Source organism: Eptesicus fuscus, chromosome 4, assembly GCF_027574615.1.
Source record: "Eptesicus fuscus isolate TK198812 chromosome 4, DD_ASM_mEF_20220401, whole genome shotgun sequence".
Lineage (NCBI taxonomy): Eukaryota > Metazoa > Chordata > Mammalia > Chiroptera > Vespertilionidae > Eptesicus > Eptesicus fuscus.
In genome coordinates this window covers 76,237,866-76,265,826 of record NC_072476.1, presented here as the reverse complement: position 1 = coordinate 76,265,826, position 27,961 = coordinate 76,237,866, and the positions used below count along the sequence as shown (strand labels likewise).

At 42.6% G+C, this 27,961-nt stretch overlaps 1 protein-coding gene and 1 pseudogene across 7 annotated transcripts in view; one reads left to right on the top strand and one right to left on the bottom strand.

The window, feature by feature from the left end:
• The first annotated feature begins 16,121 nt into the window (after window positions 1-16,121).
• Window positions 16,122-27,961, top strand: part of OCLN (occludin) — a 46,063-nt gene continuing 34,223 nt past the window's right edge. For 4 of the 7 annotated variants that reach the window (XM_054715192.1, XM_054715191.1, XM_028139607.2 and 1 more), the window contains exons 1-2: window positions 16,122-16,216; window positions 24,516-24,626. In XM_054715192.1, coding sequence (XP_054571167.1) covers window positions 24,577-24,626 — 50 coding nt within the window. In that variant the 5' untranslated portion in view covers window positions 16,122-16,216; window positions 24,516-24,576. Of the gene's footprint in view, window positions 16,270-16,316; window positions 16,393-18,268; window positions 18,326-24,515; window positions 24,627-27,961 lie in introns of those variants that run through there. The other 3 variants (XM_008161901.3, XM_028139608.2, XM_054715190.1) reach the window with 3 other exon arrangements.
• LOC129148868 (60S ribosomal protein L23a-like) lies at window positions 19,952-20,467 on the bottom strand (annotated as a pseudogene).

The window sequence follows — 27,961 nt, the reverse complement described above, 5'->3', positions numbered from 1 at the left end:
TAATTCTATGTTTAACTTCTTGAGGAACCACAAACTGTTTTCAACAGTGGCTGCACCATTTTATATTCCCACCAGCAATTCATGAGGGTTTCAATTTCTCCATACTTGTTATTTTCTTTCTCTCTCTTTTTTTTAAATTTTTATTGATTTTAGAGAGGAAGAGAGAGAGAGAGAGACAGAAACATCAATGATGAGAGAGAACATTGATCAGCTGCCTACTGCACGCCCCGCACTGGGGATCAAGCCTGCAACTCGGGCATGTGCCTTGACTGGAATCAAACCCAGGACCCTTCAGTCCTCAGGCCGACGCTCTATCCACTGAGCCAAACCGGCTAGGGCATTTCTCTGTCTTTTTTAAAAGAGTCACCCTAATAAGAGTGAAGTGATATCTCATTATGATTTTTATTTGTGTTTCCCTAATGATTAGTGATGTTGAGTATCATTTCATGTACTTATTGGTCATGTGTATATCTTCTGTGGGAAAATGTCTATTCAAGTCCTTTGAGAGAGAGAATCAACCATCTCTTGACTCCCACACATCCCCCTAAATGGGAATCTAAACTGCCACTTTTTGGTGTACAAGACAATGCTCTAACCAACTGAGCCACATTGGCCAGGGTGTAAGAGTTCTTTATATATTCTGTATTTGATTTAATTTTGAATTTGACTAAATCCATCTCTTTATTAATCAGAAGATTTATAAATATAGATCCAGTCCTGCCGGTGGGGCTCATTTGGTTGACTATCGGCCATGCACCAAAAGGTTGTTGGTTCAATTCCTGGTCAGGACACATGCCTGGGTTTCTGGCTCAATCCCCAGTAGGAGGCCTGCAGGAGGCAGCTGATCAATGTTTCTATCTCTCACTCCTCCTTTCCTCTCTAAAATTAAACAACATTAAAAAAATTAAATATACTAGAGTCCCGGTGCACAAATTCATGCACAGGTGGGGTCCCTCAGGGTGGCCTGCAGAGATTGGGCCCCAGCTTGCAGCCCCACAGCCCCACAGCCCCGCCTGGCACCCCACCTTGGCCTGGCGCCACCCCCTCACCTGCTCCACCATTCCGCCTACAGGGAGATCAATTGGAGCTGGGCCCCTTGCCCAGCTCCCTCAGCACCTGGGCGCTGGGCGGCGGCCCTGCCCCCCACTGCCACCGCCGCTGCAGCTGGTCTGGTCGCTGTTTGCAGGGTGATTGGCAGGGCAATTGGTCCCCCCACCCCCCACTCACACCCACCTTGACTTGGCGCCGCCCGCTCACCTGCTCCATCACCAGTTGTGGTCCCGCTCTCATCAGGTCCCATCAGGGCAGGCAGCGCCTCTACAGCTGCCTGTTGCCAGCACTGCATCACCAACACCCGCCATGTTCCACACTGCCTCCTGGTGGTCAGTGCATGTCATAGCGAGCAGTCGAATTCCCAGTGGAACTCTTGGACTGCCCACCAGAGGGGACAATTTGCATATTAGGCTTTTATTATATAGGATATATATATGGACTCCAGAATAATCTGAACTAAAAATAATATGAAATAATATAATCTGATGGGGTTTTAATGATAGTGGCGTGTACTTAGGTCAACAGAAGTTTCTGCTGGACTGCTCTTCTGGGCTGGCCAAATTAGTTAAGAGCAGTAAGCCAGAAAAAAAAATGTTAAGCAACAAAAGACAAGACTTGTTTCAGACCTGTGTTTTCTGTGTACCTTTGTACCTAAGCCTGCTGCTGGCCTCTCTACTCCAAGCCTTGGTGTCCAAAAAAACTGGTGGAAAATTAAAGAGATAAGTTTCAGAGATGTTTTGGCTTGTCATGGAGGAAGGAGTGCTCCCGTAAATCATTCGGGGATCTTCTAGGTAAAAAGACTCTGAAGAAAATGGAGTCTATACTTGGGGAACATACTATGAGAATAGGAATGACATTACGAGTACATTATGGAAGAGCACTTTCAGAGACACTGAGAGAATGACCCTTTAGATATAAAACATTGAGTTAGAGAATATGAAACTACTTATTCAGCAGTAAATATTGGGGGCCAGGGTTTTTAAATTAAAACAAACCACCCAGTTATGCTTTTCACCCCCCAGAACTGGTTTTAGAAACACTATCTTGTGGGAATAATGCAGCTGGGGAAGTTATTTTAAGAGGCAATCTAAATATTTACTTTCATGCTATAACCTTTGCCTTGTTTGTAGTCTAGTTTAAGCCTTTAGACTGAAGACAAGATACAGGCATTTAGGTTTTGAGATAGTTACATGAATATTAAAAATAACTGGAGCCCCATGCTAACAAAAATCTACCTTTTCAAAATAGAAATATAAAAATTGGTTATATTTAATTTTAGAAATAAGTTGAAAATAAAATAAATATAAATTATTTTTATGTAGTATTTCATTATAATTATTCAACATATATTCCAAACAAGAGGAGGGGACCCTATTTTAAAATTCTACCAAAGCCTTCTAAAATTATGAATAAATCTTTAAAATTATGAATAAGTAACTTTTAAATTTCTGGGTTTTATTAATCTATAAACTAGCTTTTTAAAAAAGGGCCTAAATCATATATATATATATAGTATATAGGTTTAATTTACTGTTATATTGTATTATATACAATTTAATTGAGAGAAAAGTGGTGTAGAGTGGTTTATTATAAAAATAAAAAAATAAAAAAGAAAGAGGACATAGGGTAAATATTTTCTTATTAAATCATTGCCTGGAGTTAGGCCAAGAAGTGGAGAAAGGTTTGTAAATGTTTGTTTTTGTTCCCATTGAAAAATGCAAACTTTGTTATTTTGCCAGCTTTGAAAGTCTGTCTGTTTTTTTTTTCTGAGGGGCTGGGGTGGAGGCAATTGGAGGGTATGGCCTAGGACAGTGGTCAGCAAACTGCGGCTCGCGAGCCACATGCGGCTCTTTGGCCCCTTGAGTGTGGCTCTTCCACAAAATAACACTCTGGTTTATGAAGAACAAAGATGAGTCTATTTTGAAGAAGTGGCATTAGAAGTTTAAGTTTAAAAAATTTGGCTCTCAAAAGAAATTTCAATCGTTGTACTGTTGATATTTGGCTCTGTTGACTAATGAGTTTGCCGACCACTGGCCTAAGAGTTCAACAGACCAGGAAGAGTGTTACTTCCTTTTCTTCAAGTTTTAAAATCTGTGGATGGCTAAGACCAGTCTCCAAGAATAAGGGAAGGATGTGGCATCATAACTCTTAGTAACTTGGAGAGCAGGACCAGATCAATTGAAGTCCTAGATTCAGTTCATTATTACTTTTAATCCAGGAAGCGGGGAAAGGGCAAAGAGTCTGTGGCTTTGATTGACACTCGATTTCTAAGGACATGTCCTACGAACAACCCACTCTGAGATGCTCTTTACCAGGAAATGACTCTGTCTTAATCCCATGGAATACTGAAGAGCAGAGGTCTCAGAGAAACTCTTTGCTTCCTTAAGTTAAAAAACAAACAAACTGGGGTGGGGTCAGACCTATTTTTCTTCCTAACACTTGCTTCTAAATGTTGGAATTTTCCTCACAGTGAGAAGGTTTTATATTATGAAGGCTGGGTCAAGGGAGCCCCACCCATGGGAATAAAACACTCATGTAGAAAACAGCCTGCTGTTTTCCTCTTGGCAACCCCTGCACATCCTTTACTCCCTCCAACATCCACTTCATTACCAGGCTTTACACCCTAAGTAGCTCTCAAAGCCCTTGTGTCCGGAGGCCTTCCATTCATGTGTTCAACAGATTTATCAGCCATCCACTGTGTGTCAGACTGTGCTAGCTGCTGCAGATACAGCAGTAAACCAAATTCCAGTTTGGTTTGGATTGGGATATCAAACCATGCACATCTTAAAGTCTGGCTCCTTGCAAATTATGGCTGAAAAATCCTATTGATGCAAATAAGCATTGTAAAAACCACATGATTAGCAAAACTTAACACCAAATGGATAATAATGAAGCTAAACTAACAATAATTGAGATTTTTTAAAAAAAACATTAAGGCAACCTAATACTTAAAGACCAACCTGAGTCAGCATTGATAATGCACCTTTAACAAGCCTTTTGAGCTAGACAACTGAGGAATTCCAACTCTCTGGGTATTTACACAATGGGAACTTTGCAAATTTGCTGGCAACTCAACTTCTCAGTACAATGTTGAATCGATTCCTGTGTAAACTTAAAGGCCAACACTCTGGTTTATGAAGAACAAAGATGAGTTACCCTTAATAACTTCTGAGGAAGGTGATTAGTGGTCCTTAGTATTACATAAAAATTTACTCCTTAAACCCTAGCCAGTTTGGCTCAGTGGACAGAGTGTCAGCCTGTGGACTGAAAGGTCCTGGGTTTGATTCTGGTCAAGGGGCATATGCCCAGGTTTCGGGCTCAATCCCCAGTAGGGGAGTGCAGGAGGCAGCCAATCAATGATTCTCTCTCATCACTGATGTTTCTATCTCTCTCTCCCTCTCCCTTCCTCTCTGAAATCAATTAAAAAAATATATATTTAAAAAACTAAAAAATAAAATAGAAGTTTACTGCATTTTTTAAACATAGGAACCAAGGGAAGGACTTACAATTTTGGATTAGCAAAAGCCCCTTAGGAGAACAAAAGCTAACCCTGAGAGCGTGTGTGATGTGGCAGAGGAGAGGCAGTGAAGATGACAGAAGAGGGATGACCCCAGACACCCTTTGAGAAAGATGAAAAGTGGCGGAGATTTTCTCAGTAGAAGCACAGCTCCCTTGAGCCAAGCTGGAAAGAATGTGAGGGCTAAGCAGGGTAGGAACATGATGAAATGCACTGGTATAGTTAAGTATAGGGCTCTTTAGAATTCAAAGAAGTATGACAAGCATTTTTTGCCCTTCAGGAATTTTCCATTGACCTGAGGATGGGAGAATATGTGTATGTTAAAATAACAATTTAAGATACACTATACTTGAACATTTATAAAGTCCTTATCCTTTCTTAACCATTTTCACATAGCTTATCTCTGATTGACAGACCCCATGAGTCAGGAATTCTGGGGAGGGGGCGTTCTGCAGAGGCTACAATAGCTTTGAATGGCCAGAAAATGCTTGAGAAAGAGGTAAGGTTGGAGTTGAACCCTGAGCTGGGTTTAAAAAACAGGGTGTTTTAAGAGGCTCAACATCGATGTGACAGAGATACATCAATCGGTTGCCTCGTAAATGCACCCCAAACAGGGATCAAACCTGAAACCTAGGTATGTGTACCAACCGGGAATCGAACCCTCGACCTTCAGGAGCACAGGATGATGCTCCAACCAACTGAGCAACCCAGCCAGGGCAAGCTAAGCTTTATGTTGCTCAGAAACACTGAGGGCTTTGGAAGTAAGGAAAACATCAGGTTTTAGAAAAACCACACAATAGTAATCTCAGTCATCCATCTGAAGCCTCAGTCTTCCCCAATCCTCTTCTCTCCATAGTCACCCGGGGTCTTTAGCCTTAATACAGTTTTGTTGGTGCAACTTCCCTCCAAAGCTCCCTCTCCATGTGGACATAAGGGCCTCCCAGTTTGGTGTAGGAGGCAGGCATGGATTTGGGGCCAGAAAAACGTATGTTTTAAAATCTCAGTTTTATCCTTTCTTGTTGTGTAATGTGAAGCAAGTTTTTATTATCTATGAAACTCAGTTTTGTTATCTACAGAATGGGGATAATATTTAACTTATGATGCAGTGACACGGAAGTTACTCAACAAACAGTCCCTTCTCTTTCCTTTCTTACAGCGTACAACAGGCGCGGAGGCAGGCGCGGTGAAGGAGCACGTTATCTGGCTGCCGCAGGGGCCAGGTTCCTGGATTGCAAGTTTGATAATAAGCACAGCTTCCAAATACGATTGTGGATACTGGGGACATTCTGTTAAAAGGCTGTATTTTAACTTTACTACATTTAGATAAAAACAACCAAATCGCTATACGGGATTTCTTAAAGCTCAAAGCAACCTTGATTCTTTCAAGTGCTACTATGATAACCTAATACTTTTGTTTTAAATTTTATTTTATTGTTTCAAGTAGTAGTACATGTGTCTCCTTTAGTTTCCCCCATTGACCTTCCCCCCGGCCTCCCCTAACCCCTGGCACATGCCCTCCCCCACCCCCCCCAACCTAATATTGTGCATAACTCTTCTTGTACAGAAAGGAACAAATATTTGCTATTCATCTTCATTGTTTGCTGCGAGTTGGTTTCCTGTTTTTTCTTCCCCCTCTGTCTAGAGGAAGGGAGTCAAGGAAACTTCCTTATTAACCTGCTTCTGTACAGAACATGTTTGGGAAAAAAACAAAAAAGCACAGAGGGCAAGAAGAGTAGAGTTCCTCATCAAGATTGTTACCAGCATAATTCAACCCCAATATACCTGAGCGATAGTTTATTGAAGCATTGATGACTGTTCATTTACTCACTTAAAGCAACAGAAGTGCAAAGTACCAGAAGGAGGGGCCCCCAGTGAGCTCAGGTAAATCAGGAGAGCTCACCCTGAATGCGCAGTCCAGGAGGAGTCCCACACACAGATGTAATATCCAAGTTAGAAAGTCAAAGAATTAGATAAATTGATTTTGGAATAAGTGCAGAATTGGGAGGAACCACTTCTCAGAGGAGAAGAGAGAGTACAGCAGGTTTGTTGTCGTTGTTGAATAGAAGAAGTGGTGGCTCAGTCGGGAAGCACTGGCAATAGAAACACAAAGGTAGAAGGAGAACATCTGAGGTAGAGGAATTGGTGTGAGGAAAAGATAAGTGACAGAGACAGGAGTGGGAGGAAGACGTGGCAGCCAGGTGAGCTGTTTCATTTAGTCACAATAGAGAGTATTTATCTCACCACTCATCCAAAACTTACCTGTCCTTTTATTTTTATGAGGGTATACCTCATCTCCTAGACTACGTAAGGGAAGAGTGCTGTACCAAAGTATGCTGTGCCTTCTCTCCACAAGACCTCCCCTTCTTAGTAAATAACAATACCTATGTTATACCGGTGAATGGATTGGTTGACTTCTTAAAGGCAAAACAGAAGGAAATTTTATCATCAAAAGGAAAATATAAGGTCAACATTTTAATGAATTAGAATGTTTTCTAGCTTCTTTTTCTCACACTTTAAAATTCTTTGTTTTTTGTTTTTATGTATGGATTTTAGAGAGACATAGAGGAAGGTGGAGCAGAGAGAGAGAGAGAGAAGAACATCAATTTGCTGCTCCACTTATTTATGTATTTATTGGTTGCTTCTTGTACGTACCCTGACCAGGGATCAAACCTGCTACCTTGGTGTATCAGGATGATGCTCCTCCAATCAACTGAGCTACCCGGCCAGGGCTCTTTGTTTCTTTCTTGATAGTACTAGATAATGTTGAAACTAATATTTAATAGTATTAGAAAAAAACATTATATACCAATAGATGCAACACTCGAGTCAGGCAAGAATCAGCAATGGACACTAAAAGCTTTCATGGGATGAAAGGTTGTTGGGGACTAAGATAGTCACACAGAATCAATGTATCACCCACACGGAATACTGATTCACCATGAAGGGGAAAGGAAGATCTGAGGGTACCATCCGGTTCAAACTTAGCATCACTCATCCCAGGACAATGCGATCCGTATGTCAGCCTCCTGACATGGTGCAGGACGAAGTCCACAACATCACGGACATAGTATTCTAGCCAACTGTGTTTCCTCTAAAGCTAATTGTGGGGTGAGGGGCATACAAATCCAGACCATGGGACATTCAACAGGACGACTGGACCAGATTCTGTTAAAAAATGGCAATAGAATTGTTCAAGAATTAAGAGCACTAAAGAGATGTGACAATGAAATGCAAGGAATGACCCATGACTGGCTCCTGGATTAAAAAACAACAAACCATAAGAGGCATTTTTGGGACAACTGGTGCAATGTGCCTATGTGCTGTATATTAGATAAGATTATGTATTACTCTTCATTTTGTGAGGGTATGTTAATGGGATGGTAGTTATGGACTGAATGGTGTCCCCACCCCCAATTCACATGTTGAAAATCTAACCCCCAATGTGATGATATTAGGAGGGAGGCCCTTAAGGGAGGTGATTAGGCCATGAGGGTGGAGCCCTCGTGAATGGGATTAACACCCTTATAAAAGAGATCCCAGACAGCTCTTGCCCTCTGCACCATATAAGGAGAAAACTGCTATCTACAGCTCCAAAGAGGATTCTCACCAGAACCTGCTGTTTAGGGGATCCTCCCCTAAAACTGTGAGAAATAAACTTCTGTTGTTTATAAACCACAGTCTATGGCATTCTATTATAAGCAGCACAAGCTAAGACAGTGGCTATGTACGAGAATGTCTTGGTTCTCGGGATATACATGCTGAAATATGTCATCATATCTGCAAATTACTTGTAAATGGATGAACCAAAAAAAGTATAAGTGTTTGCATATAAATGGTTGAGCAAAAAGAATATACTATGTACTGTACACATTGTGTGTGTGAGAAAACAAGAAAATGTGGACAATGTGAACAATTGGTGAATTTAGGTGAAGTTTATAGTTCATATACTGCTATTTTATCAGCTTTTCTAAAGGTTTGGGTTTTCCAACATAGTAAGTTAGAAAAAAGTGAAAACATATCTTCTTCCTAATTGTCAAACATAATATATGCTTGTTCATTGAGGAGTTTTACAAAATCTAGGGGAAAAAAGCATGTAAACTAAAATAATCATGTGCTATGGTAGAACTTCTCTTACCATCTCCCTTTCTAGTCCCTCCACATCTTGTATGTCTTAGGCAATCTCTCTAATTAAGATTCCAGTAGGAAGATGAATAGGAATCATTTACATTTCTCCAAGATCCTATCAGTTGGGTTTCAGATTACCTTGGCTCTTTCTCAGGTTTAATCCTTTCTATTCAGAAGCTACACACTTTAAAGATAAATCCTCAAGTGTTAAAAAAAAAAAAATTTTACTTTAAAACAAAGGACAATTCTTAGGTTGACACTAAAAATACCACAAAATTCAAAACATTAACTCATCACTATGAAATGGCTAAAACCCTCTACAGCGTTCCCATTGCCGTTGGAAGAAAACACACTCTCAGGTGGCTCAGCTTCCAGCATCTAACTGCTGCCTGCCTCAGACTCCGTGGCCCACACTCTCCCTTTCTTCTGGCCTGCTGCACGTCGAATCTCCAAAATGATCCCAGATTTTGCCCTACGGTGTTCTTGGCCCAGATTTTTGCTGGGCTGGCTTCTTCTCATCATCCAAGTCTCAGTTCAAACGTTATCTCTTCAAAGGGGCAGCCAGCAACCTTTACCTCAGGCAGCTCCTCCTCCCCCACTACCTCTCCCAGGCCTCTCCGTCCCCTTAGCCTGTTTTGTTTTTTTCAAGTCACTCACTCCGCACTATCTGAAGTTATCTTGTTCATTTTCAGTAAACATTTTCTTTGTTTCATGTCTTCTCCCAACTAGAATATAAACCTCATGAAAGACCCTATCTGTCTTAACTCCACTGTATCTCCAGGACTCAGATAGGTCAGGGCTCCATACATATCAGGTACAGTGTAAACATTTTTTTTTTTACTGAATAAATATTCCTTTTCATATACAATTCACAAATGTGCCACTGTGACCACACTATGTGGGTTAGCAACAGCATTTTGCTATAGTAGTCAGACAGACAGACAGACAGACAGACAGACACAGAGTAGGAATGATCAGGTCACCAGGGTGGAAAGTTTCAGGTGCTTAGCAACTAGCAAGGGACAACTGTAAGGTGGGAACTTGCCTCCAGGGTGGCCTTTCCTTCCCTGGCATGTCGGTGGTCATGCCCTGAAAGGAGGAACAAGGGGACCAGAGATAGCCTCATAGGATTCCCATATAAGCCCTTACGTGGGCTTATTCCCACATTAAGCCCTAGAGTTAACAACTAGGTCTCAGCTGTTTTTCAGCTCCAGGCCCCGAAAAGCAGCAATGCCAGGCAGGGTGACACCATAGCTGACATCAGGACCGGCTGCCCTGGCACCAAAGACTCAGTAGAGACCACCCTAAAGGGACAAGGCACACCAGGAAAGCTGATGAATATTCTAGAGAGATCTTCCCCTGAGACCGACCACCAGGTAAAAGCCCTTAAAAGGAAGGACCCAGCCTGGTTCTCTCTCTCTCTTTTTTCTTCCCTCAAGGTACATACCTTTGCTTGCATTTTCCTAAGCTCCGAGGCCCCTTCTTTTGCCTCTGTAACTTGTTTCCTGAGCCCACACAGCCCTGCTGGCTCACTTCATCCATGGCTCATTTCTTCTACCTCTGTGACTTTTCTAAATAAACTTTTGCTTGTATTTGAGTCTTGGCTCTGAATTCTTTCTTAGCCAGAACTCAAGGACTGAGGTCTAACATCTTGTGCCATTTGCCATTAACAATTGCAGGAGATATGCTGAGTTTCTCTGTGTAGGCTCCTAACAGCCAGGTAACCTGAATCCAGGTGAAGAAAGAGAATATTGCCAGCACCCAAAAGCATCTCCACTCTTCTCTTCCCATCTTTACCTTCTCTTCCCTTCTGGAGGTAACCACTATCTTAACGTTTATGATAATAATTTCCTTGCTTTTCTGTGTAGTTTTGCCACTTACATATAGAATCTCCAAATGATGTAGTTTAGTTTTGCCTGCTTTCGAACTTTATATAAATGGAATCATACTGTATTTTGGGTGTTCTCGTTTATTTTGTTCAATATTATGTTTGAATGATTCTCCATGTTGTTAGGAGGAGCTCTAATTGGTTCATTCTCATCCATAACACTTGTTGTACCCCAATGAAAAAAATTTTAATTGATTTTTAGAGAGAGAGGAAGCGAGAGGGGGCGAGAGAAACAACAATGTGAGAGGAAAACATTGATCAGCTGCCTCCTACACCACCCTTACTGGAGATTGAGCCCTAAACCCGGGCATGTGCTCTGACCTGGAATCAAACTGGCTACCATTTGGTGCATGGGATGACTCTAAACCAACTGAGCCACACTGGCCAGGGAGATTTTTTTAAAATTTTTATTTATTGATGAGAGAGAGAGAAAGAGAGAGAGAGAGAGAGAGAGAGAGAGAGAGAGAGAGAGAGAGATTGATGTGTTGCTCCACTGATTCATGCATATATTGGTTGATTCTTGTATGTGCCCTGACCAGGGATGGAACCTGCAAGCCTGGTGTATCCAGATGGGGCTCTAACCAACTGAACTACCTGGCCAGGGCGAGATTATTTTTTTATGGCTGCATTCTGAAATCTTTTAATAGGTAGTTTAAAGGCATTTGGGTATTTTTTTTTAAAGAGACAAAAAGCAGTAAAATTGTTAAGAATATTAATTTGGGAATTAGACCTGTGTTTGAATACAGACTCTGTAATTTAGTAGATTATCTTGAGTACATGATCAAATCTTTCTGAGCTTTAGTAGTCCAGAAATGGGAAAAATAACATTACATCATAAGATTGTTGAAAAGACAAAAAAAAAAAAAAAGAAGTCCATAAAGCACTTAGTACAGTGCCTAGCACACGGTCACCCTGAGTAAATGGTGGTGATTACCATTACTCTTGGTCTGCTTGCGGAAGTTCCAGTTTAGGGGCTGACTCTTTAACCTTGGCTCCTCCTTGAGGATCTTGCTTAATACTTAGGAATTGAGGAGATAGAGCTTTACTCTCCATACGTCATCATCCTCTCAGAAATTGCCTTCCTGGTGACTTCCTCATAAACTCCTCCATGAATCTCTTCCAGGAAACTGTCCTGTGTGGACGAGGAGCCTCCCACCTTGTAATCGGGTGGAGAAACTACAGGCCCTTCCCGCCAGGCCCTCAACAACTCCAAACTGAGTTGCTCTTGAACAAATACCAACCCTTGGATTCATTCATCAAGCAGGTGAGGCAGAGTGGAAGTATTCTAATCCCTCTTCTTTTCTTCTCTAAGACCTAGTACTAGAGATGTAAGCCTCCAAATTCTATTAAGGAATGTGCTGTTTTCACAATGGCAGGAGACTATCAGCGAGATAGACAAGACTCCACACGTATGCTGGATGCAAGAATCAGGGTTACAATATGCTCATTCAACAAGTCTTTACGGAATAACTTTGTGACAGGAACTGTTGCAAGCTACAGTAATGATTTGGTAAATTTATTGAGACTTGTTTTGTGGCCCAGCACATGGTTTATCTTGGTAAATGGTCCACGTGCCTCTCAACAGTCTTATGAAAAGAACAACATTTATTATCATCCCAAATTGACAGAAAAATGAGGCTTATGTACTTCAAGTTCCCTTAAGGATTAATCCTATCCAGCTAATAAGTGGCAACATGATATTTGAACCCAAATTTCTGACATCATATTCTGAGCTCTGAACTTTCTCCTTTACATATAAAACTGAAGAAAAAATGGTTCTATTTTTTTTTTTTTTACCATGCATTTGCCTGCAGGGAAAATCAACAATTTGTAATCATACCTCTGAGAACAATATTCCTTTGTTTGAGTCATGAGGATTTTCATCAAATAATGTTCAATAGTGGATCATAGTCCATAATTCCACTGACTTGCCAAGAAGGAATATTTGATTAAAAGTAATTAAATATTTGCTACAGTTTATGATTATGTAAGATGATTGCATTGAGCATAGCATCAAACAAATTTTGTTTTGCTGTTGAAGAATGATGTATTTAGGTTTTGAAGCTGGATTTTCCTTCTGAACATTTCAACTAGTACCTAGTATGCACACTATTAGGCAATAGTTAAAATAACACAGTTTCTAGATATTTCAGTTTTGTGAGCATCATTTGGAAAATTAATCTGAATGGAATAAAAAATGCATAGAACATTCCAACAAAAATTTAGCTTAGTATTAAGTTAACCTACATGAAACTGCCATTTTGTAGTTAAAAACGATCAACTGTTTCTAATTTCATACAGTTCAACTTCATAAATTCTCATATTCCATATGCATGAATTCAGCAGGAAAGTAAGCTCTGCTAAGACAGGATTTTTTGGGGTTTGTTCACTATTGTACACATGGTAGTCACTCAGAAAATGGTTGTTGAGTGAATGAATAAGGAGAGCAAATAAAAGGTGGTAACCAACCTTGCATTCTTTCTTAAAATAAAGTTTATGTTTTTATTGATTTTTTTTAGAGAGAGACATCAATGTGAGAGAGAAACAGCCATCAGTTGCCTCCTCGAACCTGCAACCTTGCAGTGCATGGGATGGTGCTCAACCGGGCCACACCGACCAGAGCTAACTTTGCATTCTAATACAGCATGCCTTTGGGTTTAGGTTTGGTGTGGAAAAAAGAAAAATATCATGATATGCATTAGTTAGAGTAAAATGATAGCCCTGATCGGTTTGGCTCAGTAGATAGAGCGTCAGTCTGCGGACTCAAGAGTCCCGGGTTCGATTCCGGTCAAGGGCATGTACCTTGGTTGTGGGCACATCCCCCGTAGGGCGTGTGCAGGAGGCAGCTGATCGATGTTTCTCTCTCATCGATGTTTCTAACTCTCTATCCCTCTCTGTAAAAAATCAAGAAAATACATATTTAAAAAAAGAGTAAAATGATAAAAATTCTAATTAAAAACCATACCCAAGAAAATTAAAAACATATGTCCATGTGAAAACTTGTCCATAAATATTCATAGTAACAGTATTCATAATAGCCCAAAGTGGAAATAATCCGAATGTCCATCAACTGATGAAGATTTAAATAAAATGTAGTATATTTATTCAATGGAATAGTATTCAGCCATAAACAGGAATGGTAGGTACTCTAACATGAATGAATTTTGAAAACATTATGCTCAGTGAAAGCAGCCAGACACATGTATTATTTACTGACATAAAATGTCCAGAATGGGCAAGTCAATACAGACAGAAAGTACGTTAGTGGTTGCCAGGGTCTGGAGGCAAGGGAAAATGGGGAGTGACTGCTGAGGGACGAAGGGCTTATTTTTAAGGTGATGAGAACATTCTGGATTTCGATAGTAGTGATAGTTGTACATCCTTGTGAATATACTAAAAATCACTAAGTTGTATGTATACTTTAAAATTAAGGGTGGCCGTGGTCAGTTTGGCTCAGTGGATAGAGTGTCGGCTTGTGGACTGAAGGGTCCCGGGTTCGATTGTAGTCAAGGGCACATGCCCTGCTTGTGGGCTCGATCCCCAATAGGGGGTGTGCAGGAACAGCCAATCAATGATTCTCTCTCATCACTGATGTTTCCATCTCCCTCTCCCTTCCTCTCTAAAATCAATAAAAATATTTTTTAAATAAATAAATAAAATGAAATTAAGGGTGAATTTTATGGTATGAGAAACATTTCAATTTTAGAAAGTAGGAAAAACACTCTAAGTTCTTTGCAGAACATGTCAACATACACTATAAAATAATAGATATGTGTTTATAAATAAGCGTATTAAGAAATGTTCCCTTGTTTAATTATAAACCGAGTGGAATGTTTGGGGATTTCAGTAATCTGACAGGGAACATTAAGAGGATTAACCTGACCCCCAGTGTTAACACCACCAATTTAAACTGCATCACTCAAAAAACTACAGTCATATTAAAATAATTGTAGAAATGACTTCCATGAAAACAATACCAATCAGCTTAATTACCCATTAAGGTTGTCATCATTTTATTATTATATTTTGTCGTCACTTTAAATACCTTATATTTATATAATGCTTTTGCTTCCTCAAGTATTGAATTATGGCTTAAGACCTATTGTATGGGAGAGTCACATCTCTAACCACTTAATTAAAGGCAGAGAAGTGGGTGGGATTGGACAGAAATGTATTAGCTATGCTGGCATTCCAGATTGGAACACAAAGTGAAACAGGATTTAAGAAACCTAAATTCTAGCCTTCAATGCAGATGGTTCAATAGCAAGAATTAAAATTGTTACATTCTAGTACTAGTTAAAAAAACATATTGAAATACAACATCCTATATAATAAAGAGGTAATATGCAAATTAACCCTCATGCCCTCACAAGATGGCTGTCTACAACCAGGCCAGCAGGGGGGTTAGTGAGGGAGGACCAAGTGACTGAACAGCAGGCTGCGTGGGTGGACCAGGCTGGCAGAGAGGGGCAGTTGGGGGTGACCAGGCAGGCAGAGGGAGCCAGTTGGGGGCATCAGGCTGGCAGGGTGGGGGGGGGCAGTAAGGGATGACCAGGCCGGCAAGGGGGGGTAGTTGGGGGTGACCAGGCCAGCAGGGGAGGGGCAGTTAGGGGCAACAGGCAGGCAGGCAGGTGAGTGATTAGGAGCCAGTGGTCCAGGATTGTGAGAGGGATGTCCTGAAAGGTCCTGGATTGAAGAGGGTGCAGGCTGGGCTAAGAGGACACCCCCACCCCTACGAATTTCGTGCACCAGGCCTCCAGTACATATATAAATGTGTATACATCCTTAAGTGTAGACTATGAATTTTCCTAAGTGAACACTCCTTTGGAAACAGCCCCCAGATCAAGAAAGAGAACACAGCAGACTAAACTAGTTTTTGTTTTGTTTTGAAGCCAAAGAGCATATTAAAATTGTTTAAATCACGCCCTCCCCCGCACCCCCCCTCCAGATTCTCCATCAACCATAGTTAAATTTGGGAGGGCGCAGAGGACCCTGAAGTGGTAATACTGTATACCGTGGGGTGTATTTTGATGGCAAACCTACCGACACGAATACCTAGGGTACTTCACCTTCATTTAACTACTCTTTTTTTCTGGATCCAGAGATTAAAAACAGTTCCTAAATTTACGCATGGCTTTTGAAAACCTCCCACATCTGGATTTCCAACAAAACTTGAACCAAATTTTTGGAGCATGAAAGTGCTGTGCGAGACGTGGTTTTCCTGCCCCAGTGCGGAGCCACCTCGGCCCCTCCCTCTCCAGGCGGAAAACAGTCCCCGGCAGACCTCACTCCCCTGTTCCCCTCCAAACCCGCGGAGCTCCGAGCGCGCCCCCGGGGGGCTCACGACCACCCCCGAGTCCCCCGGAAGCCCGAGCCCTTTCTCTCGCTGGGTCCCCGCACCTCCGCCCGAAACACGGAGCTTTTCCTTTAACTCCGCACTCCGCAAGGGTGTGCGGAGCAGGCCGGCCCTCCCGCCTCCTTCTCCACCTCTCCCTCCCCCCTCCCATCCGAGTTTCAGGTGAATGGGTCACGGAGGGAGGAGGCTGCCACACTACACCTCCACCTCCGGCGGAGACGGCGGACTCTGGGGAGAGCTGGCCGGAGCGCCGAGGAGCCCGCGCCGGGGACAGCAGGTGGGGTCGCCCGGGCGGGGCCGCCGACCTCCCGCAGCCCGGCCTGGCATTTGGTGCGCATGCTCGGGGGCTGGGCGGCCGGGGTGGGGGGACCCAAGAGGAGAAGAAGGCTGAGTCCCCTACCAGGTCCCGGGGTGAGTGCGGGCGGTCCGCACAGCGTCAGGTGCGCCCGCCAGGTGAGCGCGCTCCTCGGCTCCCGCCGTCCTTGGTGGATCCGGTGGGTCGGGCTGGGCTGCCGTGAGTTGGAGAGAGTTGGGCGCGGCGCCCGGGGCGCACGGTACCCCAGAGTCCCCGCTGGGGTACCGCGGCGCCTCGGTCTGGTAGGGGAAGCGCGGGGGAAGGGCGCTCGGGGCTGGTTTCGGTGGCGGTTTCGCCCCGGGACTGGGACTCGCGGGAACCGGTGAGGCGCGGGTGCGCGGAGCGAGGCTACCTGGGCCGCTGCGTCCCGGAGCCGGGGCCACTTGGAGGCGCCGATTAGCTTACTTGGCGGAGACGCGTTACTGTACCTGTGCCCGGGCGCGGACAACTTCTCGCTTTGAGGAGGCGGGAGGTTCGCGAGTGAGACTCCGGCGCTCCGCTCTCCGGGCTGCAGTTCTTGGGGGTTCCCAGGGTGAGGGGCGCGGCGCCCGGCTCCTCGGCGGTCCTGAGCCCCAGGGCTGGAGCGATGGGGGCGCTCGCTGGCCAGGGGGCTTGGATCCCGGGGGGGGGGGACCTCGTCATTCCCGCCCCCGCCTCACCCCTTTGGGGATCCCAGGGAGAGAGGAGGGTGGCTGGGTTGAAATCTTGAAAGACTGTATTCCGGGAGTGACGGGGCGCGCCGACCGAATGTTTTGAATTTTGAGTCCACTGAGTAGGAGCTGGCCGAGCCCCCCGTGGATTTAAGCTGGGGGGACGGGGATTTCATTTCGAGGGAGGCAGTACTTCGAGGGAATCTGCTCACGCTCGGATTCTCAGCCGTGACCGAAGGCCTCGGGCGGTCCCCGCTCGGTCCGCGCTGGGCCAGCGCGCCCTGCCGCCGGGGGCTGTTCCTGGGCGCGGCGGGGGCGCGCGGATCCCGGACCTGCCCCCGGCCGGCCGCGGGGCTTTCAGACCTGCAGGTCCAGCAGACATGTTGCCTTTGTCGGAGGAAGTGCGCGGGGGGAGGCGGGTGGTGAGGTGGGTTGAGGGGCCAAAATGGCCTCTGCACCTTGGGGCTGGAAGAGCAATTCCGAGCCCCTCGTGTCCCAGGTGAAGCGACCGGGCGGGAGCTGCCCTGGGGCCGGCTGGGCAAGCTGCCCACCTGGGAAGCGACCTGGAGCGGGGAGGAGGCAGCCTTCCAGGTGAGAGTGGCCCTGGGGGCACAACAGGTGTATTACTGGGATCCCTGGAAAAGAGAAACCCTTACCTTTAAGGCGCTGCTGGCCATTCTTGCTGTGATTGAAACGAGTTCTTTTTATCCAGAGGTCGATTTTTCAAACTGCTCATTCCCAAGTGTAACAATGTTTCTTTTGCATTGTACATTGGGTCTTTATTTTCAATTTCTGATATTTTTAAAAATAGATATTTTAAATGGTGGAGCCACAGTAATAGATAACTCCTCAGACAAAGCAACACTTGTTTTTTTTTTTGTTTGTTTTTTTTTTTTGTAGTTTTGCATTTATTGAGCTATTAGATGCCTCCTTTGTTAGGTGATGGAGAGCAGAATAGTGAGATTTAAACAACTCGCAGGTTATTTTAGGGAATCATGGGCGGTGCCTCCTGTTTTCGAGACACTGTTCTAAAAGCTTTTGTACTTATATCATTTAATCAACCACTCTGAAAGGTAAGCCTTATTAGAATTCCATTGTAAAGATGAGTAAACACCTTTAAACCTAGTTACCTTCTCAGTCTTGAATGTGGTATGAATCACCTGGGACTTTATTAAAATACAGGTTCTGATTCATAGGGAAGAAGTGGGGCCTGGCATTCTGCATTTCTAAGGAATTCTCAGTTGATGCCCATATGTTTTTTTTGTGTATTTTACCCTTTTCTCTCTTTTTCCTCTCAGACTGTAAGCCCAGTTATGTTTGTTGAACTTAAAGGATTGTATTTACTGTGTGTAATGAGCGAAGAACTTCCATCTGGTCACTGGTGGGTTGAAACCCCAGCTGTAATATGGGCTGTTGGTCTTTATAAATCAGATATTGGTAGATCATCACTTTGTACCAGGGATCAGGGATAACAGTGATGGTCAAAACAGACATCGAAGTGTTTGTGAAGACGGTTTTCCAGTTGGAGTAGAGATAGATAGTAGTGGCAGGGGGGAAAGAAAAGAAAAACTAATAATTTAGTTGGTGGGGGGGTTGGAAATGCCCTCTGAAAGTAAAACAGGTTTAATGGGTGGAGTGAGGGACTGGGAGGGCATCTCTGAGGAAGTGACACTTGCACGGAGAACTGAACCACAGGCGCTGCCATGTGAAGATCTGAGTGTTCTACACAGGAAACTCACAATACCAACGCCTTTATTTTAGACAGTGATTCTCAGAATATAGGGTGTGCTGAAAAATTATCTGGAGAGCCCTGGCCGGTTTGGCTCAGTGGATGGAGGATCGGCCTGCGGACTGAGGGGTCCCGGGTTTGATTCTGGTCAAGGGCATGTACCTTGGTTTCGGGCACATCCCCAGTTGGGGATGCAGAAGGCAGCTGATCGATGTTTCTTTCTCATCGATGTTTCTAACTATCCCTCTCCATTCCTCTCTGTAAAAAATCAATAAAATGTATTTTTTAAAAAAATTATCCGGAGAGCTTATTTAAAATGCATTTTCTGACACAGAGCTTATCTATTTCAAAGTTTGCCTAATTTCAAAATTTTAGTTTACTAATGAAGTGCCTATAACCTAAATATCGGGCGCAACTTAAAAAAAGAACTTCTTAAAGGCAAATTAACTATTGCTGTATGAGGTTGAAAAGGAGCAGACTGCCCTTCAATAGAAAAAAGTTTATTTTTTATTTTTTGACAATTTGCTTTAAGGAATAATTTTGGGCTTAGTATTTTCAGACTTTTCTACTTCATCTTATAGCTTGTTTTTTGTTTTTGTTTTTTTTTTTAATTAGGACAGCTTGTGACAGTAAACATTTTCACGAAGGGAACTTTCGTTTTATGTTAACAGTAGCTGCTTTCAGCACAACATTCTACAAGTGCTTGCTGCTTCTCTTTTGCCCCTGATTCTTACGCAGCTGTTTGACTTACGTCCCTTTCGCTGTTACGACTCGCTGTGCTGGTCATTGGACAACAGTCTGCTGTATCTTGGCTCACTGGAGAGAGACCTTTTAAGTCCTGTCCAGGCCCCTCAAATATCAAACAACCTAAGCTTTGCATAATTGGCATCGGATCATATTGTTAGTTGTTATTTTTTGGAGGGTGTGTGGGGTCAGGGTGAGGGAGATACTTCCTAACATTGAGAGGGAATCTGACCCTGGTGTGTGTGTGTGTGTGTGTGTGTGTGTGTGTGTGTGTGTGTTTCAAAGAACCATGTCTAGGACTACAAAGACGGTTCTTCAGATATTTGAAGGCTGCCATAGTGGTCCTTCTAATGTTGAGTTCTCCAGGCCAAGCATTTCCTGTTTTTCCAATCATTTGTGTTAAGACATGATTTTTCTAGATCTTCGATAATCTTAAGTCACCCCTCTGGAGAGGGACTTAGTAGGAACATGATGCACAAATTTTAAGATGATGCAGAGGTTTGCTTCTTTTTATTTTATTTTTTTACAGTGTAAAATTTTTATACTTAGAATTAGGCAGCTGGACTCCGTTTAGATGATTCCAATTTTGTTGGCAACATCCAAAGCACCAGAGTCAGGAGCCAGTCGAACATATGCCTTCTTCTCGCCATCAGGCCTGATCAGGGTGTTGACCTTGGCCACATCCATGGCATAGAGCTTCTTCACAGCCTGCTTGATCTGGTGCTTGTTGGCCTTGACGTCCACAGTGAACACAGGTGTATTATTGTCTTCTATCTTCTTCACGGCCGACTCGGTAGTCGGGGAACTTGATGATGGCATAGTGGTCAAGCTTGTTTCTCCGGGGTGCGCTCTCCCGAGGATATTTAGGAGGCTTAGGCTGCCTCCGGAGCCTTAGTGCCTTGGGCCTTCGGAAGGTGGGTGACGTGGGGATTTTCTTTTTTTTTTGTGGCTGTGGATGCCTTTCAACACTGCTCTCTTTGCCTTCAAAGCCTTTGCTTTGGCTTCGGCTTTGGGAGGGGCAGGGGCTTCCTTCTTAGCTTTTGGCGCCATCTTCGTAAGAAGGGTTTGCTTCATTTTAATAACTGTGTCATTCCTACATTCAAGCCCTGTCTCTGTGAGTGCTATCTGAGTTTGGAATAATACGTCAACTTTTGTTGAAATTCTCACCAAGGAAATGCACTTGTAAAAATGGACAGTTATTAAGCCAGCTCTCCTTATCCAGTACTTATACTATTAGTTTTTAAAAATGGAGTTTACATTTAAAAAATGTTTTTATTCATTTTAGAGAGAGAGGACAGGAGAGGGAGAGAGAGAGAAACATCTATGAGAGAGAAACATTAACATCGATAGGTTGCTTCCTGTACGCCCCCTACTTGGGGATTGAGCCGCAACCCAAGCTTGTGCCCTGACCTGGAATCCAGCTGTGACCTCTGGGTTCATGGGTGGATGCTCAACCACTGAGCCAAACTGGCCAGGCTTAATTCATTGTTTTGTTTAGTTATCCCACCTCAGAGGTTAGGGTTATCCCCCATTTGACAGAGGATGGTAGTGAGGCTCAGGGATGAGGAACTTGTGTCAGGCAGTGAGTTTTTACAACCGCTAGGTTTCTTTCCATCATCCTTCTGACCTTACCGAGAACTTGATCAGTTTGATAGACTTGTAGCGAGTGGGGTCCCTAGCTGCAAATCTGGATAAGCTTGTTGCCTCCACTTTGTGTGTAGCAGAACCACTGGAGACCTCCCTCCAGGTGGACATAAATGGTCCATTCTTTCATCTTAATTAGACTCCATTATTCAGCTTCTTAGCAATCTGCCCAACACGGTCTGTACAGCAGGGATGTGCTCAAGATTCTCAGGACTCTCTCTGCACTTCCTTCATCTACCAGTTTGGTAACCTCAAAAAAGGAGATGAAGTTGGTGTGGCATGCCTTGTTCTTAACTAGCTTTCTAAAATTATTTGCTCCACAATTTAAAATCTCTGTTACTAGAGGAGTCATGACAACTAAACTCTGAATCTAGGAAATAGTAGTTTAGAAAGGGATTTTGTTTGGATTTTTGACAAAACTTAAACTTCGGCCGAAACCGGTTTGGCTCAGTGGATAGAGCGTCGGCCTGCGGACTGAAAGGTCCCAGGTTCGATTCCGGTCAAGGGCATGTACCTTGGTTGCGGGCACATCCCCAGTGGGGGGTGTGCAAGAGGCAGCTGATTGATGTTTCTAACTCTCTATCCCTCTCTCTTCCTCTCTCTAATAAAATCAATAAAATATATATTTAAAAAAAAAACAAAACAAAAAAACTTCGGTCTGGGTCTAGATTAGAATGTTCAAAAGCCATCGTTGAGCCTGGAGTTTTTGGCATAGTCTTCAATGAGTGAGTGAAAGGTATAGAAGGAATAAGATTTCTCCTCTCAGGTCAGTTGGTCAGTATTAGACATTCAGCTTCAGAAATAGCGTCTAAATTCAGTTTTTCTTAATATTTTTCTGAATCTCAATTAGGGAGATATTTAACCTCTTTTAGCCCGAAACCACCCTCCCCCCAGCCCTAGGCCTTCACTACCCTATTGTCTGTTGTTGTTCCACGGATCCCTACATTGATTGGTTGATTCTTTTTTTGGGTCAATATATGCCTACAAGTTCTTTGGTTGGTCTCTTCCCATCCCTCAACCCCTGCCTTCCCTCTGAGATTTGACAGTCTGGACTTTTATAGCATCCTAATATTTTGGCCTAAATTGCTCATTTATATGTGTTTTTGGATGCTAGTTATAGGGCTTTGTACATCTACAACTTGTGGACTTTCTGTATGTTACAATTCAATAAAGTGGTTTTTAGAAGGAAAAGAATGTAGAGAAGTTGTCTTTCCTCTTTGTGTTTGGAAAAGTTACGCTAACTGTATTGATGTTACTATGTTCGCTACATTTCCATCTTCGAGGTTTTATGTAATATACATTTAGGCAGTATTTTATTCTAAGACATTTGGAATTCATTGTCCTTAAGGATGTAGGCAATAGCTGCCATTGCTTTTAAAGAATAAAGTGTTTTTTTTTTTAATATTCTTACTGATTTCAGAGAAGAAGGGAGAGGAAGAGAGATGGAAACATCAATGATGAGAAAGAATCGTTGATTGGCTGCCTCCTGCACGCCCCACACTGGGATTGAGCCCACAATCTGGGCATGTGCCCCGACCAGGATTCGAACCTCGACCTCCTGGTTCCTAGGTCATCGCTCAACTGCTGAGCTACGCCGGGTGGGCAAGAATGAAGTTTAAAGAGTTTTAATTGATTCAGTTTCTAGCATAGTGATGTAAGATTACACATACTTTATTTGAGAAGAAAAAACATTAGACACTTTAATATATTCAGATATAGATTTTTTAAAATTTCTTTTTAGAGAGAGAGAAATATCGATTTGTTGTTCCACCTATTCCTTCATTGATTGGTTGAGTCTTTTTTTTTGGTCAATTCTCATTGAGGATATTTTTTCCATTAATTTTTAGAGTGGGGGAATGGGGGATGGGGAGAGAGAGAGAGAGAGAAAGAGAGGTGTGAGAGAGACACATCGATTGGATGCCTCCTGCACGCATCCCAGCCTACGTCAGGGATCGAACCTGCAACTCAGGTACCAGGAATGGAACCTGCTACCCTTTGGTGCATGGGCCAACGCTCTAACCACTGAACACACCGGCCAGGGAAAATATAGGTCTTGCTCAAGTGTCCTTCCTTCCTTTTTCCTTCCTTTCCACTTCCTCTTTAAGTCTTTGGTCATCCCCATACTGCACTTTATCGCGTAGTTCGGTCCTAATTAATGCCTGTTGTAGTAGGCCAGGTGACCTTCAGGAGAACTTTGTCTCCTACTTAATTTCGACAGGTCCTGTGATATAGTGGACGCACTTAATAAATACTTGTTGATTGAATGAAATTGGGACAAACTGAGAAATGTTAGAACAAAATCATTCTGCTTTTGCCTTAGAGGACTCTTTAATACAATGCATTTAATGTTTCCCCCCCATAAGTTGTAAAAATTATGCCTGGTTTTGAAGATTTAGAAAAGCAGAAGGGGAAACTATCCACAGTCCCACCATTCATAGATGCATCTTGTATGTAATTATTTGTAATGAGAAAAATATACTTTTTAAACCAGCTTATGCTATAGTTAACATTGATGATCTAGTATGTGTTAGACTCTGCTAGATATGCACTTTGTTTTTCCTTTAAAAAATGTATTTTTATTGATTTCAGAGAGGAAGGAGAGAGAGAGAGAAACATCAATGATGAGAGACAATCGTCGATCTGCTGCCCCCTGCACACCCCCTGCTGGGGATTGAGCCTGCAACCCAGGCATGTGGCCCTGACTGGGAATTGAACAGGGACCATATGTCGATGCTCAACCACTGAGCCACACTGACTGGGCGATATGCACTTTCATATGCATTCTCATTTTATATGAACTTTCCAAAGGAATATGAAACAATATATTTAAATAATGTTTTTTTCTCATACCCATCTTGTTCTTTTTTTTTTTAATATGTATTTTTATTGATTTCAGAGAGGAAGGGAGAAGGAGAGAGAGCTAGAAACATCAATGATGAGAGAGAATCATTGATTGGCTGCCTCCTGCATGCCCCAGGTCCCACACTGGGGATCGAGCATGCAACCTGGGCATGTGCCCTTGACCGGAATCGAACCTGGGACCCTTCAGTCCACAGGCTGACGCTCTATCCACTGAGCTAAACCAGATAGGGCCCATCTTGTTCTTTGAAGAGATTGTTTTTAAAAAATAAATACAATTTTTTTACCTATGCTGTAGAAGCATTGTGAATTTTTTATTATTACTACAATGTAGAATTTCAAAGTAAACAATATTTGTACGCCAGTCATGTACAGAGCATGGTGTGAGGTGCTGTGAGGACTCCCAGGCTGAATAATTCCTGTGCCCAGTGATTTCCTCTGCTTAGGGAATTAATGGTCCAATGTATAAAAATAGCAATGGGAAGGACAAGAGAAATAAACATGGTTACTTGAGATTGGTATCACTAGTTTTCTTAGTGATGCAAGGAAACTCTGAGCTCAGTAGTAATGCCATTACCCTACTTATGTTGCTTAGATTGGCTTATCTTGGGAGCTACAGGACATTCCTTATCTTGAAGATCAGGTGACCACTGACCATGTCATCGAGGCCTTTTGAAAGTCCCCCTCCATATAGACCTGATGAATTGTAAGTATTCAGTTTTCTTTTTAAAAAAGTCTATCACATGTAAAAAAAAAAAAATGTACCTATTGTTGAAATTTTCATCTATTTTTTGTTTGCTTTTAAAAATAAAATATGTGTATTTAGTGAAAAATGAGTTTCCCTCTTACCCATAACTTCCAGGATGAGTTTTTCTCTGCAAAGACAACTATTGTTACTTGTCTCTAACGTTTACTTCAATATAGTCTAGGCTTATGTTTGTATGTATATTTATTCCTTTTGTTTTCACAATTGGTATGACACTTCCATATTAATGCCTTGTTTAAATGACCATTGGCAACATGGCATCACTTTTTTAAATAACACTTTTATTGAGGTATAATACACACATCATACAGATTGGACAGCTCAGTGATTTTAATGTATTCACAGAGTTGTGGGAGCATCATCACAATTTTAGAACATTTTTATGACTGCCTCCCCAAAGACACCCCTACCCATTAGAAGTCACTGTCTATTTCCCCCTTGTACTCAGCAACCACCAGTCTACTTTTCTGTTCTAGGTTTGTCCATTCTGGACATTTCGTATAAGTAGAATCATACATGTGGTCTTTTAATATATTTTTTATTGATTTCAGAGAGGAAGGGAGAGAGAGAGAGAGAAACATCAATGATGAGAGAGAATCATCGATCAGCTGCCTTCTGCACGCCCCCAACTGGGGATCAAGCTCAAAACCCAGGCATGTGCCCTTGACCGGAATCAAACCCGGGACCCTTCAGTCCGCAGGCCAATGCTCTGTCCACTGAGCCAAACCAGCTAGGGCTGTGATTGACTTCTTTCACTTAGCATCATGTGTTCTACATTGTCGATTTTGAGAGTGATTCTTGCCATCATATAAAAGAAGCAAAATTGATGGTTCTTAGCATCCCTAATTATTTGGGGATTTAACAGTGAATTCCTCCATTTTAAATTTGTTAGCAAGCATTGCTAGGGATTGCCTCCTTTAAGAAGTTTGTAGCTTTAACTCTTTGGTAATTGTAGTGGGGCTGTGTTCGTATTACTAGTACATAACCTCCTGACTAATACTTGAACATGGTATGGACACAGTTGTTTATGACAATGTGGTCATTAAAATGTTAGAGAATATAGTTACTGAGTAGTGTTCCATTAGCCTGATGTTTATTTTATGTTGCTTTTATAAACGATGGTGAAATATAATATACAAATAGAAAAGGGCACAGAACTTGTGTATGAGATGATGAGTAAAGACAAAACAAAATCATCACCTAGGTCAAGAAACAACACCTCAAAGTCCTGTTCTGACAGGACTTCGCTTTTCTCTGTTATCTCACCACTTTATGCATCCCAAAGAGTACATAAGTTTTACTTGTTTGTAAATTTTCTTCATTTTTGCTTCAGAGCAGTGCTGGACAAATATAATGTGAGTCATATATATAATTTTATGTTTTCTTCTAACCATATTGAAAATAAAAGAAATTAATAATATATTTCACTTAACTCAGTATATCCAAAATATTATCATTTCAACACAAGATTCATATAAAGACTGATTCATGGGATAGTGTACATTCTGGGTGTGTTCTTTTAAGCCTTTATATTTTAGAGCAGTTTTACAATCATAGCAAAATTGAGAGGAAGGTACAGAGATTTCCCATATTCTTCCTGCCCCCACACATGCATAGCATCACCCATTATCAACATCCCCCACTAGAGTGATAACATTTGTTATAATTGATGAACCTACATCGACACATCATTATCAGCCATAGTACATAGTTAATATTAGGGTTCTCTCTTGCTGGTCTTACATTTTTCTTCATATTGTGATCACTGTGTATTTTACACTTAAAAGCACATCTCAGTTTGGACTGGCCACACTTCAAGTGGTCAGTAAACCCATGTGGCTGGTGGCTGCCATATTAGAGCGTAGCTCTGTAGCTCCATCATATGGATATATCACAATTACCCATTAAATTGGGCCCCTAGACCCAGTTCTAATGTGGGGGGTTCCCCACACACCAACCAACAATTCTCAGGATACCAGCAGGTACCTGGAGATAGAGTTCGATTCCATAAGTTAAGGGTTCAATCCTGCAAGACTGCTTCCCTCCACCCCACTAATAATTCTCAAATAACAACAGGTTGTTCAAGAATTCAACTCAGTTTACCCAGAGATAGCATTAGATGCCACAGGTTAATGACTGCCCCACCCCCAAACATACTTACTTCTGACCAGCTGGCTACAGATGGGAGGTTCCAACGACCCACTCCAACTCAGAATGCCACATTGTTACCTGCATTTCCGACTGGCTATAAATCAGAGGTTCCCACAGCTCTCTCCTTGGGTTCAGTTAATTTGCTAGAATGATTCACAGGACTCAGAGAAACATGTTACTTACTGGATCACTGGTTTATTGTAAAGGACGTAACTCAGCAACAGCCACATGAAAGAGATTCATAGGGCAAGGTATGTGGGAAGGGACTCAGAGCTTCCATGCCCTTTCCAGGTGCACCCCTCTCTCTGAATTTCCACGTGTTCACCAACCCAGACGCTCTGAACCCGTCTCTTGGGTTTTTGTAGTCTTCGTTACTTAGTAAAGATTGATTAAACCACTGGCCTTTGGCCGTTGATCCTCTCCCCTCCCTGAAGGTGGTGTGTGTGGTTGGGTGGAGCTTGGAAAGTAGGGGTGAGAACTGAAAATTCCAACTCTCCCCCATCCTTAGTGCTTTCTACAAACCACCTCATTAACATAACAAAAGACACCCTTTCCCCTCAACTTTTAGGACATTCCAAGAGTTCCTGGAGTTGTGAGCCAGGAATGGTGGAAGACCAAATACAATGAGAAAAATATATTTGGTCATCTGAGTGAGTGACCAAATATATATATTTCTTATAAATAACAGTATAGCACCCCATTTGGACTGTTTCTTGTTTTGGGTTGTCACAAGCAATGCTTCTGTGAACCTTACACTGTTAATGGGAGTGTAAGTTGATACAATCATTTTGGAAAACAGTTTGGCATTGTCTGGTGGAGCTGAAACTAAAATAAAAGACCCAGAAATTCTACTTCTGGGTCCATACCCTAGAAGAATAAGTGCTGTGTGTGCCAGGATACAAGATGTTCAGGATGTTCAAAGCTACACTGTCCATGACAGCCCCAAATATTCGAGTAGGATGGGTTATAGAGCTTTCATACTTGACATTCTCAAGGACCAGGATATCAGTTTTCATTCTCATATACTCAGGTAATTTCTTTGAAGCACCTAGCAGTAAGATGTGGTGCCCTGGGGTGAGGAAGGTGGACTGTGGGAATAGTGGCAAAAACAAAAGGGGCTGAGG